Source organism: Lupinus angustifolius, chromosome LG19, assembly GCF_001865875.1.
Source record: "Lupinus angustifolius cultivar Tanjil chromosome LG19, LupAngTanjil_v1.0, whole genome shotgun sequence".
Classification (NCBI taxonomy): Eukaryota; Viridiplantae; Streptophyta; class Magnoliopsida; order Fabales; family Fabaceae; genus Lupinus; species Lupinus angustifolius.
The window spans coordinates 12616411-12631606 of record NC_032027.1 but is presented as its reverse complement, the minus strand read 5'-3'; the positions used below and the strand labels follow the sequence as shown (position 1 = coordinate 12631606).

At 31.1% G+C, this 15196-nt stretch overlaps 1 protein-coding gene across 1 annotated transcript; it reads left to right on the top strand.

The window, feature by feature from the left end:
* Positions 3278–8245, top strand: LOC109333603 (DUF21 domain-containing protein At4g14240-like). Its single transcript, XM_019569115.1, has 13 exons — positions 3278–3609; positions 3722–3798; positions 4571–4654; positions 4767–4880; positions 5333–5416; positions 5579–5650; positions 6091–6158; positions 6412–6499; positions 6607–6680; positions 7090–7423; positions 7519–7565; positions 7659–7743; positions 7848–8245. Exons 1-13 carry the CDS (start codon positions 3375–3377, stop codon positions 7923–7925), a joined length of 1440 nt encoding a protein of 479 aa, XP_019424660.1. The 5' UTR covers positions 3278–3374; the 3' UTR covers positions 7926–8245.

Genomic DNA, 15196 nt, shown 5'->3' with positions numbered 1-15196 from the left:
ACTTAAACATTTGGGTAATTGTCTATGCCAAGTCTAATCTAGTACAAATCATAGCTTTAATCAAGCAGTCAAGTATTGACATGTATTTTTTATTTTCATTTGTCTTTAAACACTAATTCACAGAAATCTTGAAGTTGTTCACCAATGGAGCACCTACCACCTGGTACATTTGGTTTCTTTGAAGAGCATTATTAGCAATACATTCCATCTCGTTCATTTTCCATTCTCTCACTTTGTAAGACAATCTCTTTTGGAGAATTTTATCTTTTTTAACATCTAGTGTTTGACTCAACGGAGAAATTTGTTATATAATGGAAACTCTAGGACTCCTTTTATTTCTCTTACTTATAGCTAGAATCCAATTTTTCTTGGGGACCTTCAATTAGAGACATGATGTTTTTGTCTTCTTCCTACTAAAGGAATTATCATTGCATTTTTGTGGCAAAACATGGAAAACCATTTTTATGCCCAATCTTGGAATATCAATCTACAAGTTGGATTTCTAAATCTTAGGAGTCGATTGCATATCATCTGAAGTATTATTAGCACCCAGTCAGGCTATATTAGAATGATATCTTCATTGCTTTTGTGGACTCATGAGTACCCTAAACTTGTTGATTAATTTATTTTTAATTATTTATTTACAAAGGATAAATATTATTTTTTTTAATTTTGTGTTTGACAAGAATTTGTCTTATTCCTACTTATTCCCAAATGCAATCATGAACTCCATAATTATTTGGCTAGAAAATGATTTTGTTGGTTGAGTTTTTTAATTAGAAAAGTCAGGAAAAAGAATCTAATAACTATTATAGACCCATATGTCAACTCGAAATAGAAATAAAAGTCACGACCTTAGTAGATACTATTATCCTAACATTAAGGTGATGTTTTTTCCTAAATGACTTTTTATTTCTTATTCATTATTATATGATTCATGAATTAATTATTTTATTTATGACCCCTGATAAAAGGTAATTTTTTTGTTAATTAATTGGGAAATTTTCTATGAATGATTCATTAATAAATTTTTTTAATAATTAGGAGATTTCATATTTATGACCCATTAATAAAAATATTTTAAATTAATTATGGACCTTATAAGAATATATGGTTAAATTAAGGGGAGAGAAGAAAGATTAAGAATTGAGAGAAAAGAGTCATATTCTTAGTGAAATGCATCCATGACTTCAAAAGATAGAAGAAGTAGTACTAATCATAACTATTCAGTTCCAACTCATAAGGAAAGGAAGATAAAATCCTAGCTGTTATCATCATGTTAATCTTGGAAATGCATTAAATACTTAAAGAATTATTTTAAATATTTAATTATTCATAAAAAGTTATTCTACAGTATCTTATTATTAAATATATTCCATAACAACCTAGTAATTATTATTTAATTGTTTAATAAATTTTATATTGAAATTATAGTTATTATTAGTACTAATATATTAATTAAAAGCTAGGAAAAAAGAGTACAACAAAAATAAATAATGTTTGTGTTGGGACTTGTGCTTAAAGAAATTCATAAGAAGAGATACAAATATCATTAGGGATGGCAACGGTGCTGGTGGGCGCAGGTAGTGCTTTTTCGTTCCCAAACCTATAGAATTTGCGAGTACTCATGTAGGTAGCAAATATTTGCGGATACTCAATGAGTTTTTAATTATAATTATATATTTATGTACTTTGTAATAACCAATATGTAAAAATAATTATTACATAAATAATATGATACTTATATGATAATTTTTGTATCATAGTCAATTAGGTGTAATTTATTATGAAATAATAATAAAGTATATGATATATAATCTTAAAATAATAATAATAATAATAAAGTATATGATATATAATCTTAAAATAATACTAATAATAAAGTATGATATATAATCTTAAAATAATACTAATAATAAAGTATATGATATATAATCTTAAAATAATAATAAAGTGTATGATATATAATCTTAAAATAATAAAAAAAACTATAATATATATGAAAATTTAATTAAAAACTAAATTTATAAATTTGCGGGTACCCGTATGACAGATATCATAAAACTTGTTCTCACTCATAAATTATTATTGCAGATACTCATTACAGGTATTTTCACGAGTACTCATGGGTCGAATTTTTTTGTCATCTCAACTCATCACCTGAAAAACATTGGCAGAAAAAGCCTTAAAAGTCAGATATTCTAGGCCACTATGATTGAAGATGTCCAATAACTTGTCCGAAATTGTGACAAATGCCAAAAGTTTGCAAACGTGTACAAATGCACTTCATGAATAACTACATCCATCTTAATACCAGAATTGGATCACTTATCCAAATTTTTTATTCTCACCGACTAAAAATTAACACATAAATAAAAAGAAAAATTTTAAAAATAAAATACTACATTTTTACATTATTTACTCAAAATTAATTAGACGGAGACAATATTTGAGAACAATATTTAATATTTAGGACAGAAACTGTACATCCCATAATACCATGGATAGGGGATGAACCTCCTCACACCACTTACACCAATACAAATGTGATAGTTGCCATAGACTACTTAACAAAGTGAATTGATAGCCTTTGTCAAAGATTGATATTGGACAAATTGAGCGATTATAAGTTGGTTTGGAATTCCACAATCAATGTTTATGATATGGAACTAAATTCTATATTTAAAAGAGAATAAAAATAAAAATATATTTCAGCTTGATTTTAACAAGCAAGGTGAAGCCACCAACAAAATCATTCTATGGGCTAGGAATGACAATTGATTGAGTTAATAAATTCGAATTAAATATCATTAAAAACTAAAATAATGGAAAAATAAAGGATAATAAGCAAAAAAAAGTATTTTAAAATTTTTAGAAGGTACAAAATATTATGGAAAAATTAAGGATAATAAGCTAAAAAATTAATTTTAAATTTTTAGAAGGTACAACAAAATAATGTAAAAATAGAGGATGATAAGCTAAAAACATTAATTTTAATTTATTAGAATGTAAAAATGAAGTCAGAATTAAGTGCTTGTGTTCCAATAAAATTCCTAAATGGATATGAAATGCTTTAAATTTTTAGTTTACATTGTTGTGTTGGTTTCCAACTAACTACTTTAAAGTCAACAACTTTATTTGACAATGGAATATTCGTAAAACCGGTAATTTGCGCTTTGATCTAAAGATTCAACGGCCACAATTGGCAATAAAATTAAACCGAATCAGGATCACCGTGCATTTTGGTCCACGTGAAAGTGCTTTATTCTTCTGCCACGTGTACAAGGAGGATCTGGAGCCGGCGAAGCTCACCAACAACCACTTAAAACGAAAATTTGAAAGACGAAAAATCGCAGCAGCGAAGAAGAACAACGATGATGAACAACGTGGTGAGTGGGTTAATGGTGACTCGGTTTCTGACTCGGGATCAACTCGGTCATGAAGTTTCGTTTGGATCACCGTGGTGGTTCCTTTACGCTGCTATCTCTTTTACACTTGTGATCTTCGCCGGACTTATGTCTGGTTTAACCCTAGGTCTTATGTCTCTTAGCCTCGTCGATCTCGAGATTCTCAAGCAAAGTGGTTCTCCTACTGAGAAAAAACAAGCAGGTTTTGATTCGTTTTGTGTTTTATTGAATTTTGCGTACGAGATTCTGAATTGTGTGAATGTGAATTTTGAGTGTGAATGTGAATGTGGTTTTCGTTGCGTGTGTATATGCAGCGTTTATACTTCCTGTGGTTAAAAAACAACATCAGCTTCTTGTGACTCTGCTTCTGTGTAATGCTGGCGCAATGGAGGTAATTCAAAATGCAATGCTCTTTTTTTATATCAAAATTTTCATTCCGTGTTAGTGTGATATGTGAAGAAACCTTTCGCAGAAATGACTTTTTGCAAACAGGTGCTCCATGTTTTAAATTACAATATGCTTGCAATATTGTAGTTTCAGGAGTCTCCGTAATGACAATGTGGTCGCATTTCCCCGCAATTTTATGTAATTGCGATAAATGCAACTGTGTGCGCCAGCTAAAACACTGTAGGTGCTTAAATTAGAACTTTATTGCGTTGTATAAAAAATGGATTATGTGGAGTGGAACAATTTGTAGCTTGTTTAAATGTTCAGCATGATTGTTTAAAGTGGCATTGCTTACTGACTGTATATGTGTTTATGATTGGTGGTGTTTAGTACGTATGAAAGTAGAGAAATGACACATCCTCCTAAAATTTTAGCCTAAAGATCCTCCTAATATGACAATGAATGCATCTTCTCTTCTATCCAATACTTAGTATTAGGGGGATCTTTAAGTTACAATATTAGGAGGATCTAGCATTACTCATAAAAGTAAGCAAGAATGCCGATAAGGGGCATTGATATGATATACTAAGGATACATCAATACGAAAAATATTTAAAATCAGTAAAGGTATACATAAACGAATGGAAGTATTTGGTATGAAATGTATTTGATACCGGCATGCCAACCATTTTGAAGTATCGGTGCTACATAGAGTACAATCATATATACATCATTGTAAACGCTTAACTTTGGATTTTGAAATTTGTATTATGCAGGCCCTTCCAATATACCTAGATAAGATGTTCAATCAATTTGTTGCCATCATTCTCTCTGTGACTTTCGTCCTGTTTTTTGGGGAGGTGTGTCACTGGTTTACCTTCAAATTTATGTACCCAATGAATATTATGAATTCTTCTTTCTCTCTTTTCTGTCTCTCTTCTCTAATTTGTTTTTATGCCTCACCGATTTCAGGTTATTCCTCAAGCAATTTGTACTAGATATGGCCTTGCCGTAGGTGCCAACTTAGTATGGCTTGTGCAAACTTTAATGATAATCTGTTACCCAATTTCTTATCCTCTTGGAAAGGTGACTTATCTTGCATGGGTTAAAGTACTAGTTCTTGGATATGAACTGTTGGACATGGTTGATTTATGAACTTACCTGTAAACATTAATTTCTTTCGGATAACCAGTGTAATATAATCTGATGATGATGAACATTGATACCTGTATGCATATAATGTGGTTATGTTTCTATGAAACTTCAATATGCATAGATGTCATATAGATGTATGATGTATATGGAAATTAAGGTCATTTTCTTATCTTGCTTGCCTTCTTTAGAAGAATGCTTTAGTGTGTCAGTGGATGAGCAATATCCTAGGCACACCTTTTGATTGATATATAGGTCACTATCTTTTGTCTTTTCTAACTCAAATAACTCTTCAAAAGGTTGATGTCAACTCGACTTATAGAATGATATATTTTATTTTAATCATTCCCACAAGGGATTCTTTTTCTCACTTATACTTGTCCCAGGTTCTAGATTGGGTATTGGGACATAATGAAGCTTTATTTAGGCGAGCTCAGTTAAAAGCTCTTGTTTCCATCCACGGCAAGGAGGTAAAATGATGTAGTTATTTTTATTATAATTATTATTAACATCATCCCCATCGTGATTGTGATTTAATTAACAGAACCATTCATAGAAAGATTGGTCCAGTTATCCATATACTACCAGTATAATTCTTGTTGTTTGGTTCATCAGAGTTTTCTTGTCTACAGGCTGGTAAGGGTGGTGAACTTACGCATGATGAGACAACGATTATTAGTGGAGCTCTAGATTTGACTGAAAAGGTATGCACTGCAGTTCACCCACCATATATGCTGAATGTCAATATATTTATTAATGTTTCATTACATAACCATGAATCTGGTAACTTAAGTAAAGTGCCATTTGTTTGGGGATGCTGGGAGTTTTGGACAATGAATGGGGAGCTGGAGTATCTAAAATGGTTAAAAACATTCCTCTCTTTAAGGCCTATGGAAGTACCATTCATCCTTGATGCAAATTTGACCACCTACTTCCAATGATCTTGTGTTATCCAATTCCAACTAATACATTTTGCTGCATGCTTGAGTTTTCTTTATATTCTACTTCATTATTAATTATCATGCTGCATAGTGTATACTGATGAACTGTTCGATGCATATTTTTCTGGATCCTTTTTGCAGCATGCTTCTATACATGTTTCCTGTTTTCCCCTAAATCCCTATTAATTTGTGTCTGTGAACAGACTGCTGAAGAAGCTATGACTCCTATTGAATCAACTTTTTCTTTGGATGTAAATTCAAAGTTGGACTGGTAAGTGTTTTGATGTAGATCAGATTATCCATTAATTTTCTTTGTAAATTACACTTTGATACCTGTGGTTTAGCCCAAAAACACATTCCTCCTATGCTATTAACTTTAACACTTTGCCCCCATTGTTTTAGACTGTTTCCAGACCATTCCTTCGCTTCGTGCCTACGTCATGAATGCATCATGCACCTAATATTCACTCTTGCCTTTTTTCTTTTTAATCCCTTAAACTTTTTTGTCTCAAATCTCAAATCAGGGAGGCAATGGGAAAAATTCTTGCTCGCGGGCACAGTCGAGTTCCTGTATATTCTGGAAATCCTAGAAATGTGATCGGGCTTCTACTGGTGGGTGTGTTTTGTCTTTCACATTTTTTATTTTATTGAAGTCTTCCCCCATTTAATTACTTTCTAGATTCTCAGTTCCTCACTGGGTTTTTTTTTTTTTAATTTAGGTGAAAAATCTTCTCACTGTACGACCAGAAACAGAGACCCCTGTTAGTGCTGTTTCTATCCGGAGAATTCCACGGTATGTTTGTTGTCAAGGATTAACTCTCCTAAGCATATAAATCTTTAAGTGGAGGCCCAGATTGATTTTTATTATTTTAATATACCCCCTTATGGAAAAGCCCTTTAGGCTTGAAGTTGGGACTATAATTTTAATATGCTAGCTCATTTTACCTTTAAATGAGCTTTAGTTTAATTAATAAACTTTATGGTGGTAATGGACTTATGGGAAGTATCAAACATATCCCACTTGGTCAACTGGGCTGCAGTAGCATGTTAATGACCACTTTTCCTAAAAGCTTAACTGATTAGGTGGACGTGAATGTTTTTCACATGTTCAATATTTGATTTTACTAATTTATACTCTTCATGTTCTTCTTTGAAATATTATGTCAAACAGCAGTGGTTTGTGTAATGATTTATATGTACAGAGTTCCTGCAGATATGCCTCTCTACGACATTCTGAATGAGTTCCAAAAGGGCAGTAGTCATATGGCTGCTGTTGCCAAGTCTAGGGGAACAGGAAAGAGTACTCCACAAACAAATGATGGAGAGAAACATGACGAAAACAAGAGGGTTGGTGGGGATTCTCATTTGACTACTCCATTGCTACAGAAACACGATGAGACGTTAGAGAATGTTGTTATTGACATTGCTTTGCAAAATAGTGATGCCACGACAAACGGTTCCTTTTTAGAAAATATTGAAGATGGTGAAGTAATTGGTATTATCACTTTAGAAGATGTATTTGAAGAACTTCTGCAAGTAAATTACAGTCTTCTGAGATATTCGTCTTCCTGCCCTTAGCTGCTGCTTCATTTTTTAACTAAAGACTGACTATAATTTGTTCAATGGTGTAGGAGGAGATTGTGGATGAAACAGATGAATATGTTGATGTTCATAAGAGGTAATGGAGAGTATAAACTTACAAAACTTATTTTGCATAGACGGATGAAACTGCTGCAAAACTAAATTTAGTTCTATAAATTTCATTTTGCAGAATACGTGTGGCTGCAGCTGCAGCCGCTTCCTGTGTGGCACGGGCTCCGTCAACCCGAAGGCTGGCTGCCCAAAAGGGAGCAGCAGTAAGTAATTAATTATTGGGAATGTTTTCATCTTTGTTGCTTGAAAGTTGTACTGTAAATCCGCCACTAATGATCAAAATTTATGCTCTATTGTAATCATCTAGGGAGGCCACGGTAAGCCAGCGACAACCCCAAGGAAATCTGCAGAGGAGGATGCATTGAATTCAACAAAGTTACACTGAACTTCATGTTAGCCTATGGGGAATAGTTGAGGTTCTAAAGGTGATGTTACATTTTACTGTCAACATTATAATGTTCTACAGTTGAGGTTATTCAAATTCTTTTTAGAATAAACACATTATGGTTTATGCTAATTCAAGGTTATTGAGATAATGCTGTATGCATTCCTGCTGAAACTTACGTTTGATCATAAATGTCTTCAATCAAAACTCTTTTTGAGCAGTTCAAGAAAAAAAACTCAGCAGTTCACTGGTGTACTCATGGATGGGTAGGAGAGAATGGAATTGTTGCATAGTTATAATTTTTTCTAATTTTTTTGCAATTAGTCTAATTATTATGGAATTTCCTGTTATCGGATCTATACAGAAATGATAATAGAAATACATGGCACCAAACCCTCTTGTGTAAGGCATAAACCAGCGCTGGCCTGGCTTTACTTAGATAAGATATTTTTCTAATGATATAAATGGTGTTGGTTGATTCAGAGTTTCAGTTATGAATAAAAAAGGAGTAAAACTGAAAAAGGAATGTCATCCCAAAAGATTTGAAGTTGAATTCCACTGGAAAAGGAAGTAGAAATGAAAACGGAATGTTATCCTATAAATTTTAAATTGCAACCACTGATGTCATCCTTTTTTTGTGTTGCCCAGAGTATTTCCTTACATTTTTTTTGGGTAAAAAACTAATCCTTTTTGGAGTTGGTGGTTGTTTCTCCTATCAAGTGCCACTCCAACTGAAGTCATGGGACATCTGACATTGATTACCATCACTCCTCCCACCTTAGAATAATAACTTTACATCTCCATATCATATAAAATCTAGTTTTCTGCTCTAGGAAGTGCCTTGAACACCTTTTAAATAACTTCGATAAGGAATGTCCTGCAATGCTATAAAAGCAACAAATATATTTTACCCCTTGGAACTTGATGCAAGTCAATATATAGAAGAAGGTTGCGGAGAAAGTGTGAAAAGTGAATAGTAGGTCTCGTGAATGGCCTCTGAATGGAACCATAGAAGCCAAAGCAGACAAATCACCCTGAAAATGACTTGCTGCAACACAATAGGAATGCCCAACCCTGTCTGTATTGTCCATCTGAGTATATTAGCATATTCTAATAAGTACATACATTGGTGGATTTTATATGCCTTTGTATGGATGGATGTTTTAAGGATAAACTAAACCTAAATTATTTTATTTAGGATAAAGTTCACAATCACATAGTCCTGCAAGAATTTCACTTGTGGTACAGAAGCAACCTTTGTTTTTATTAGGACATTTATTGTAAGTGGAAATCCATGTTGTGTGACTGTCTTTAACTCAACAGAATGTCATCAGTTTATAGCAGATGATATACATATCACGTGCCAGTAGAAATTGAAAAATAAGTTATATATAAAGTAAGCTATATATAAAATTTACATCCTTTCAAAGTAACATTAATTTTTGCTGGAATGAGTTTGCTTTCCAGCATATTCAATTTGTTTGACAAGACAAAGCAATGAATTACACTGAACATATTAGTTTGAATATAATAATTTTCATTTGTATATTTGTGAGACGGTAAACATGTTTGTCTTGTGACCTAGAAGTCATATGCTCAAATCTTGGAAGTAGCATCTATCATCTCCAGAACACCCTTTAAGTGAAAGTCTCGTGTAATGAGTCACCGTCTTTTTTTATATCTTTGAGACAAGACAGACAGCAGATAGAAAAACAGAGTTTATCTATAAGGAGGTATAGAGTTTGGGGGGTTAAGACGTTATATAACACATGCTCACCGAATGCTAATTTACATGGGTGAGATACACTAATCCATTGAGGTAGCTACATAACCATATAATGATCTATATATCTATTAAACCTAAAAGATGATTGAAAATACTCTAAAAAACGCTCCTGGCTAAGAATCTTTAGGCCACTTAAGTAGCATAGAGATACACATCCTCATAATATAGAGTTTCCCTCGTTGTTGCCTTAATATTCTCCTCCATTTAGCAAATCTTTTACTCATAGTTTTCATCATGACGCTCCAACTGCAGTTTCAAATGTTGCTTCAACTCACTACTCAGGCCACAATTTATTAAAGAAAAAAACTAACCTGGAAGTGACCCCCCCAATCTAAATAATATGCCAAATAGAACACATCATTATCATAAATAGTGACTAATCTCACATCATTATCTTTTCAAACCAGAACTTCACGTGATCTCCACAACACCCCAACCTCTTAGGCCACAGTTGATTAGATTAGTTGATCATCCTTAAATGGGTTTAGCATGTGGGATTTATAAGCTTGTCAAATAATGTCTCATGTATCTTATCTTAAAAGTTGAAAATGTTAAATATAAGATCTTTAGTATATATGTTATCTTTGTGGAGTTGTGGGATTAGTCTACTAATATCTGGCTTTGGATTTTAAACTGCAACTATAGTTGTAACAATAATTATGGTCATATTTTCTTACATTGAACAAGTTATAATGATAATGTTAATGAGTGTTTTGAATTACACTTGTTAAGCAATCAAAAATAGAAAAATCTTTGTTAGAACAAGTTATTTAAATGTCTAATTTATTATTTTTATAGTATTATTATATGATTTTTTTAACTAATTCAATGCTCCGTGATGAAGGTTAAGAAGAGAACCCATGAGTAAGAATGTTTAGAAGTGCATAATTAAGCTACAAGTATTATTAATGGTCCTACTTATAGTGAAGGTGAACTTTGAGCCACAAAGAGCTTTGCTAGACCATTGAGGGTGACATATGATGGAAGCCAGGTGCAGAAGTTGGTGAATATGACACCTTGGGGACATGTTATTTCAAGGGTTGGAATTTTGTGCTGTTTTAGTCTTGAATGAAAATAGTTATGAACTGAGTGAAAAGAAAGGTGCTACTACTAAATTGCTAATCAGCACAATTAAATATCCATACGTTCATCTGTATAGAGATTATTGTATGCACGTGAACTTAAGTGATATTGAATCATTCAATAATAAATGTAGTCTTAAGCAAAAGAGGTTTTGTATAGGTGATTTTGACTTTAGAATTAATCATATAGAAACTAAAATAAAGATTAAATGCCATAAAAAATATTGAGATTAGATTTTGTTCCTCAATCTTTCAATATTAGAATGATTTAACTTACAGGAAAAAAATATGTATTTTAATTTTCTCAATATTATTTATATTCAACATCATTAATGTCTTAATGAGAAGATCTACAATTCATTTCCCTAACCATTCGATGATTAACAAAGTGACTTGTAATAGCTTTAAATATTACCTTGACTAATTGTTGGAATTTGTAGAAAATAATGATGTTTTGAAGTGAAATGAAAAAACTCACTACTCCCACTTTGTCTGGAAGAGGGAAGTTGAAAGGCTTTATAGGCCTTAAGTTGCGGTTCAACATTTTTTATAATAAAATATTTATTTATTTAATTTTTTGGCCCCTTTGGGCTTGGACTGTGTGTTGACCAAGTCAACACACACATGCAACAAGGAAAAAGCCATTAGAGATCCGTCGGAGGAGATCCCGGTCATTATGATAGAGCCATTGGTAATAGAGCCAAATCAACTAATGGTAAAAGAGTCGTTAGAGAGCCGTTGGAAGCCTCAGGCTATAAATATAAGCCATCTTCCTTCATTATAACTAGCAAGTTACCCATGCAAATGCACGGGGCATTAGTTTTTTACCACATGATTATAAATATACATATTATATCTATATTGTTTCTTTAAGCATAATGAACAACTTCAAATTTTGTAATTTTGAAATTGATATATCCTTCGAGATTCAATGTCCTTCATTGTTCAACTTGACAAATATTAAATATATACAATATCATAGTGTGAAAAAACTTGATTTTTATGATCCGGAAGACCAAAAATTGTAAATGCATTTAAAAATTGATGAGTTAATTTGTTGTATTTTGGCCCTCATTAGTATTACACATATCAATAGAATCAGAACTATTATATTCATTTTCATCATCTAATATTATTAAGTTTAAAAATATTTGTTTCATCTTAATAACTGATTGAATTTAATTATAAATATTTTTACTTGGAGTTAAACTCAAAACAACTTCATTTATTTGTTCAACAATTTCAATAGTTGATGCAAGTATTGTCATTGTTTATAAAAACTCTTCATTTTAGAGATCTTGTAGATTTGGATAAGTACTTTAAACTATAACATCTATTCGGTTATCAAAATTAAAAAAATGTATATGTCATTAGGTAGGGAATGACGTAGTTATGAGAATTGTAAAGAAAAATAAATAATATAATTTAACTAATACAAATCATGTTATTATATTTTTTGTGCTAGCGATTTTGTACAATTACAATAGTTTATTATAATATTTTAAAATTGTATCATTGTCTTGATTATATGCCTTCGTCCATACAACTTTTATACAATAATATTTTAATGATCGACAAGGAATGACAGATGACACATAAATTGAGAATGTGTTAAGATCTATTCAAATGTATAATTACTAAACATTCCATTTATTATATTTAAAATATGTTTTCAAAGTTTCCTAACAACCTTACTACATAATTTTAAAGTAGAAACTAAATCATCATAATTAATGCTCTCAATTCATAAATTATAGGAAATGAAACATTTAGGGATTATCAATTTTTCTTCTAGTTAATATTAAAAATAATTATTTTTATAAAATCAATTAAATATCAACAGATTTCTTTATTAATTCTAATATTATAGTTCACCCTATTAATAATAAGATTGAAGATTAGATTTATAATTAATATTCGTTATTACTGCTCCAAATTACTTAATTCGTTATTAATGCCCCAAATTCTTTAATTCCAGAAACGTAAGCACTTGGGAACTATCTACATTTCTTATAATTAGTATTAAAAAATATTATTTTTATGAAATGAATTCATTATCTATCATTTTTATATGAGACAAAATATTAACATATTTTCTTATAAATTGTAATATTATAAATTATTCTTTCTATTAATAATAAGATTGAATTTCTACTATTTAAGTTTTAAAAATAATTAAATGATATTAATTGATAATATTTTAAGATCTATTTAAACGTGTAATTACAACATATTCTATTTAATATATTTAAAATATTTTTCAAATTTTCATAACAACTTTAATACATAATTTTAAAGTAGAAACTAAATCATAATTAATGCATGGTTATAACGAATGATTTACATTATATTATATTATAATTTATAACTAATCATGATCTTTACCTCTTATTTTAGAGGAGGATACACTTTAGGTGTTTCTGAAACATGCAAAATAAAAAAATTAAAATAGTGATTCTTTAAATAAAAAAGTGTATAAGTAAAATAAGAGATGTAGATAGAGAAAATTAACTTGCAGAGATATTTCAGGGGAGAACCAAACTATAAATAGAGAAATGATAACAATAAGATAAGATGATGAGATAAATATATTAATAACAAAAATAAATAGACAAATAAATGTAATATTGTAAGTGAATGTATATATAATGGAGATTGGTTACATACCATAGATTTTGAAGGTTGCTTATCAGACGTTAAAGAAGAGAATTGCTGAAAGAATATATCTACAAAATAATAAAATTAGTGAGAACACGTCTATAAAATAAGGAAATCAACGAAAAATTAAACAAAAAAATCAATGATAAAATAAGAACATATCTACAAAATAAACCAAAAAATCAATGAAAAATGTACTTAAATATCAAATCTACAAAATAAATCAAAAAATGCACTTTAAAGATGATGACTGAAAGAGAAAAAATGGTAATGAAGAGACATAACAAAATGAAACGGGAGAAAAAGAAGATTGTTGAGAGAAAAAGAATGTTGGAAGAGAAAGAGAGAGTCATATACCTCAATAACAATTCAAATGTAATTTAAGATGTAGACATAAAAAATGCAATAGTTATTTATTAATTTATTACTATTGTCAAGAAATGGCAAATATAGTGTGAGAAGGTACATATGATTACCATGGAACCATTTAGGAGGCAAAAAATGAAGGAAGAGATGACATGTGGCAATTGATGAGCTGGCGTGAAGGAGGAGATGACATGTGACAATTAATGAGGTGGTGAGAGTTTATTTTGGTATAATATAGTAAATAGATTTGCACCATTGAAAGTGTTTACCTCTCAACTTCTCTTTCTCCCCCCTTATATTCCGCCGACGCTTTTCCGATAACCTTCTTCCTCTTTCTTTTCGTGTCACTTGAGAATTTGCACAGGCAGCCAAAGTGGGATTTCAAGAACTGACACTGGTAGTCAGTATTGTGGAAAAATAATTAACACGCGTAACCATACTGTGGGAAGTCGAGAATTGACACTAGTAGCCATATTGTGGGTGTATTCGAGAGCGATTCTTATAGTGCAGTAAGAAATCATATAACAGAGAATTGAACTATTTTATCCTGGGGACGACATGGTTGATAGTCTGCTTGCACAATTTTTGCAGTACCACAAAATGTCTTAAAGAGAGCGACCTGGTCGCGACTCAGCCAGTAACAATTATTTTGTGTCCTTCAGAATTGTTGCGAGCTACGGTAACAACAATTTTAAAACGTTTCTACTACAATAGCATTCGTACATAATATTACTGGACCGAACAACTATGACTTGAACAGGCCATTTCGGTTTGATGGGACAAATTTCAAACATTGGCAACATAAGATGGAATTTTTCCTCACTATGAGAAAGGTTGCCCACGTTCTGAAAACCGTCATCCCAGTGGTGTCGGATGAGGCTGAAAAAGAGGAAATGGATAAACTCGCTATTGAAATAGTTCTTTGGAATAAAAGTGATTACTTATGTAAGAACTTCATTCTAAATGAGTTGTCCGATGATCTCTATGATCAGTAAAACCTATACAAGTCTGCCAAATTAATTTGGTATGCACTTGAAAAGAAATATGATACCGAGGAAACTGACACTAAAAAGTATACTATCAATTTCATGATTTTCACTGCATATTAAATTATGAGAGTTTGAAGAGTAACAATGTGAAATTGAGTGCAAATTTTGAAAGTTTGTTTGTTTATGAGAAAATTATGATGTATTTAGTGTGCTGAGCTTTGAACTTATGGATGAGTGTTGTTTTACTTCATAAGTTTTAGGAAAAATAATATAAACATTTTTTTGTTATTGGAGAAAGAGTTCACATTTCAAATCCAGATTTACTATATTTGGATATGCGCAAATAGTAGTATTAGGAACTTTTTTCCTGAACCAAGATGAATTGTTAAA

Excerpts from the sequence above, each read along its gene's own strand:
- LOC109333603 (XM_019569115.1), top strand. The coding sequence starts at position 3,375 with ATGATGAACAACGTGGTGAGTGGGTTAATGGTGACTCGGTTTCTGACT. Across the intron at positions 6,500-6,606 it reads ATGTGATCGGGCTTCTACTG|GTGAAAAATCTTCTCACTGT; the intron begins GTGGGTGTGTTT and ends TTTTTAATTTAG. Across the intron at positions 7,566-7,658 it reads TATGTTGATGTTCATAAGAG|AATACGTGTGGCTGCAGCTG; the intron begins GTAATGGAGAGT and ends TTCATTTTGCAG.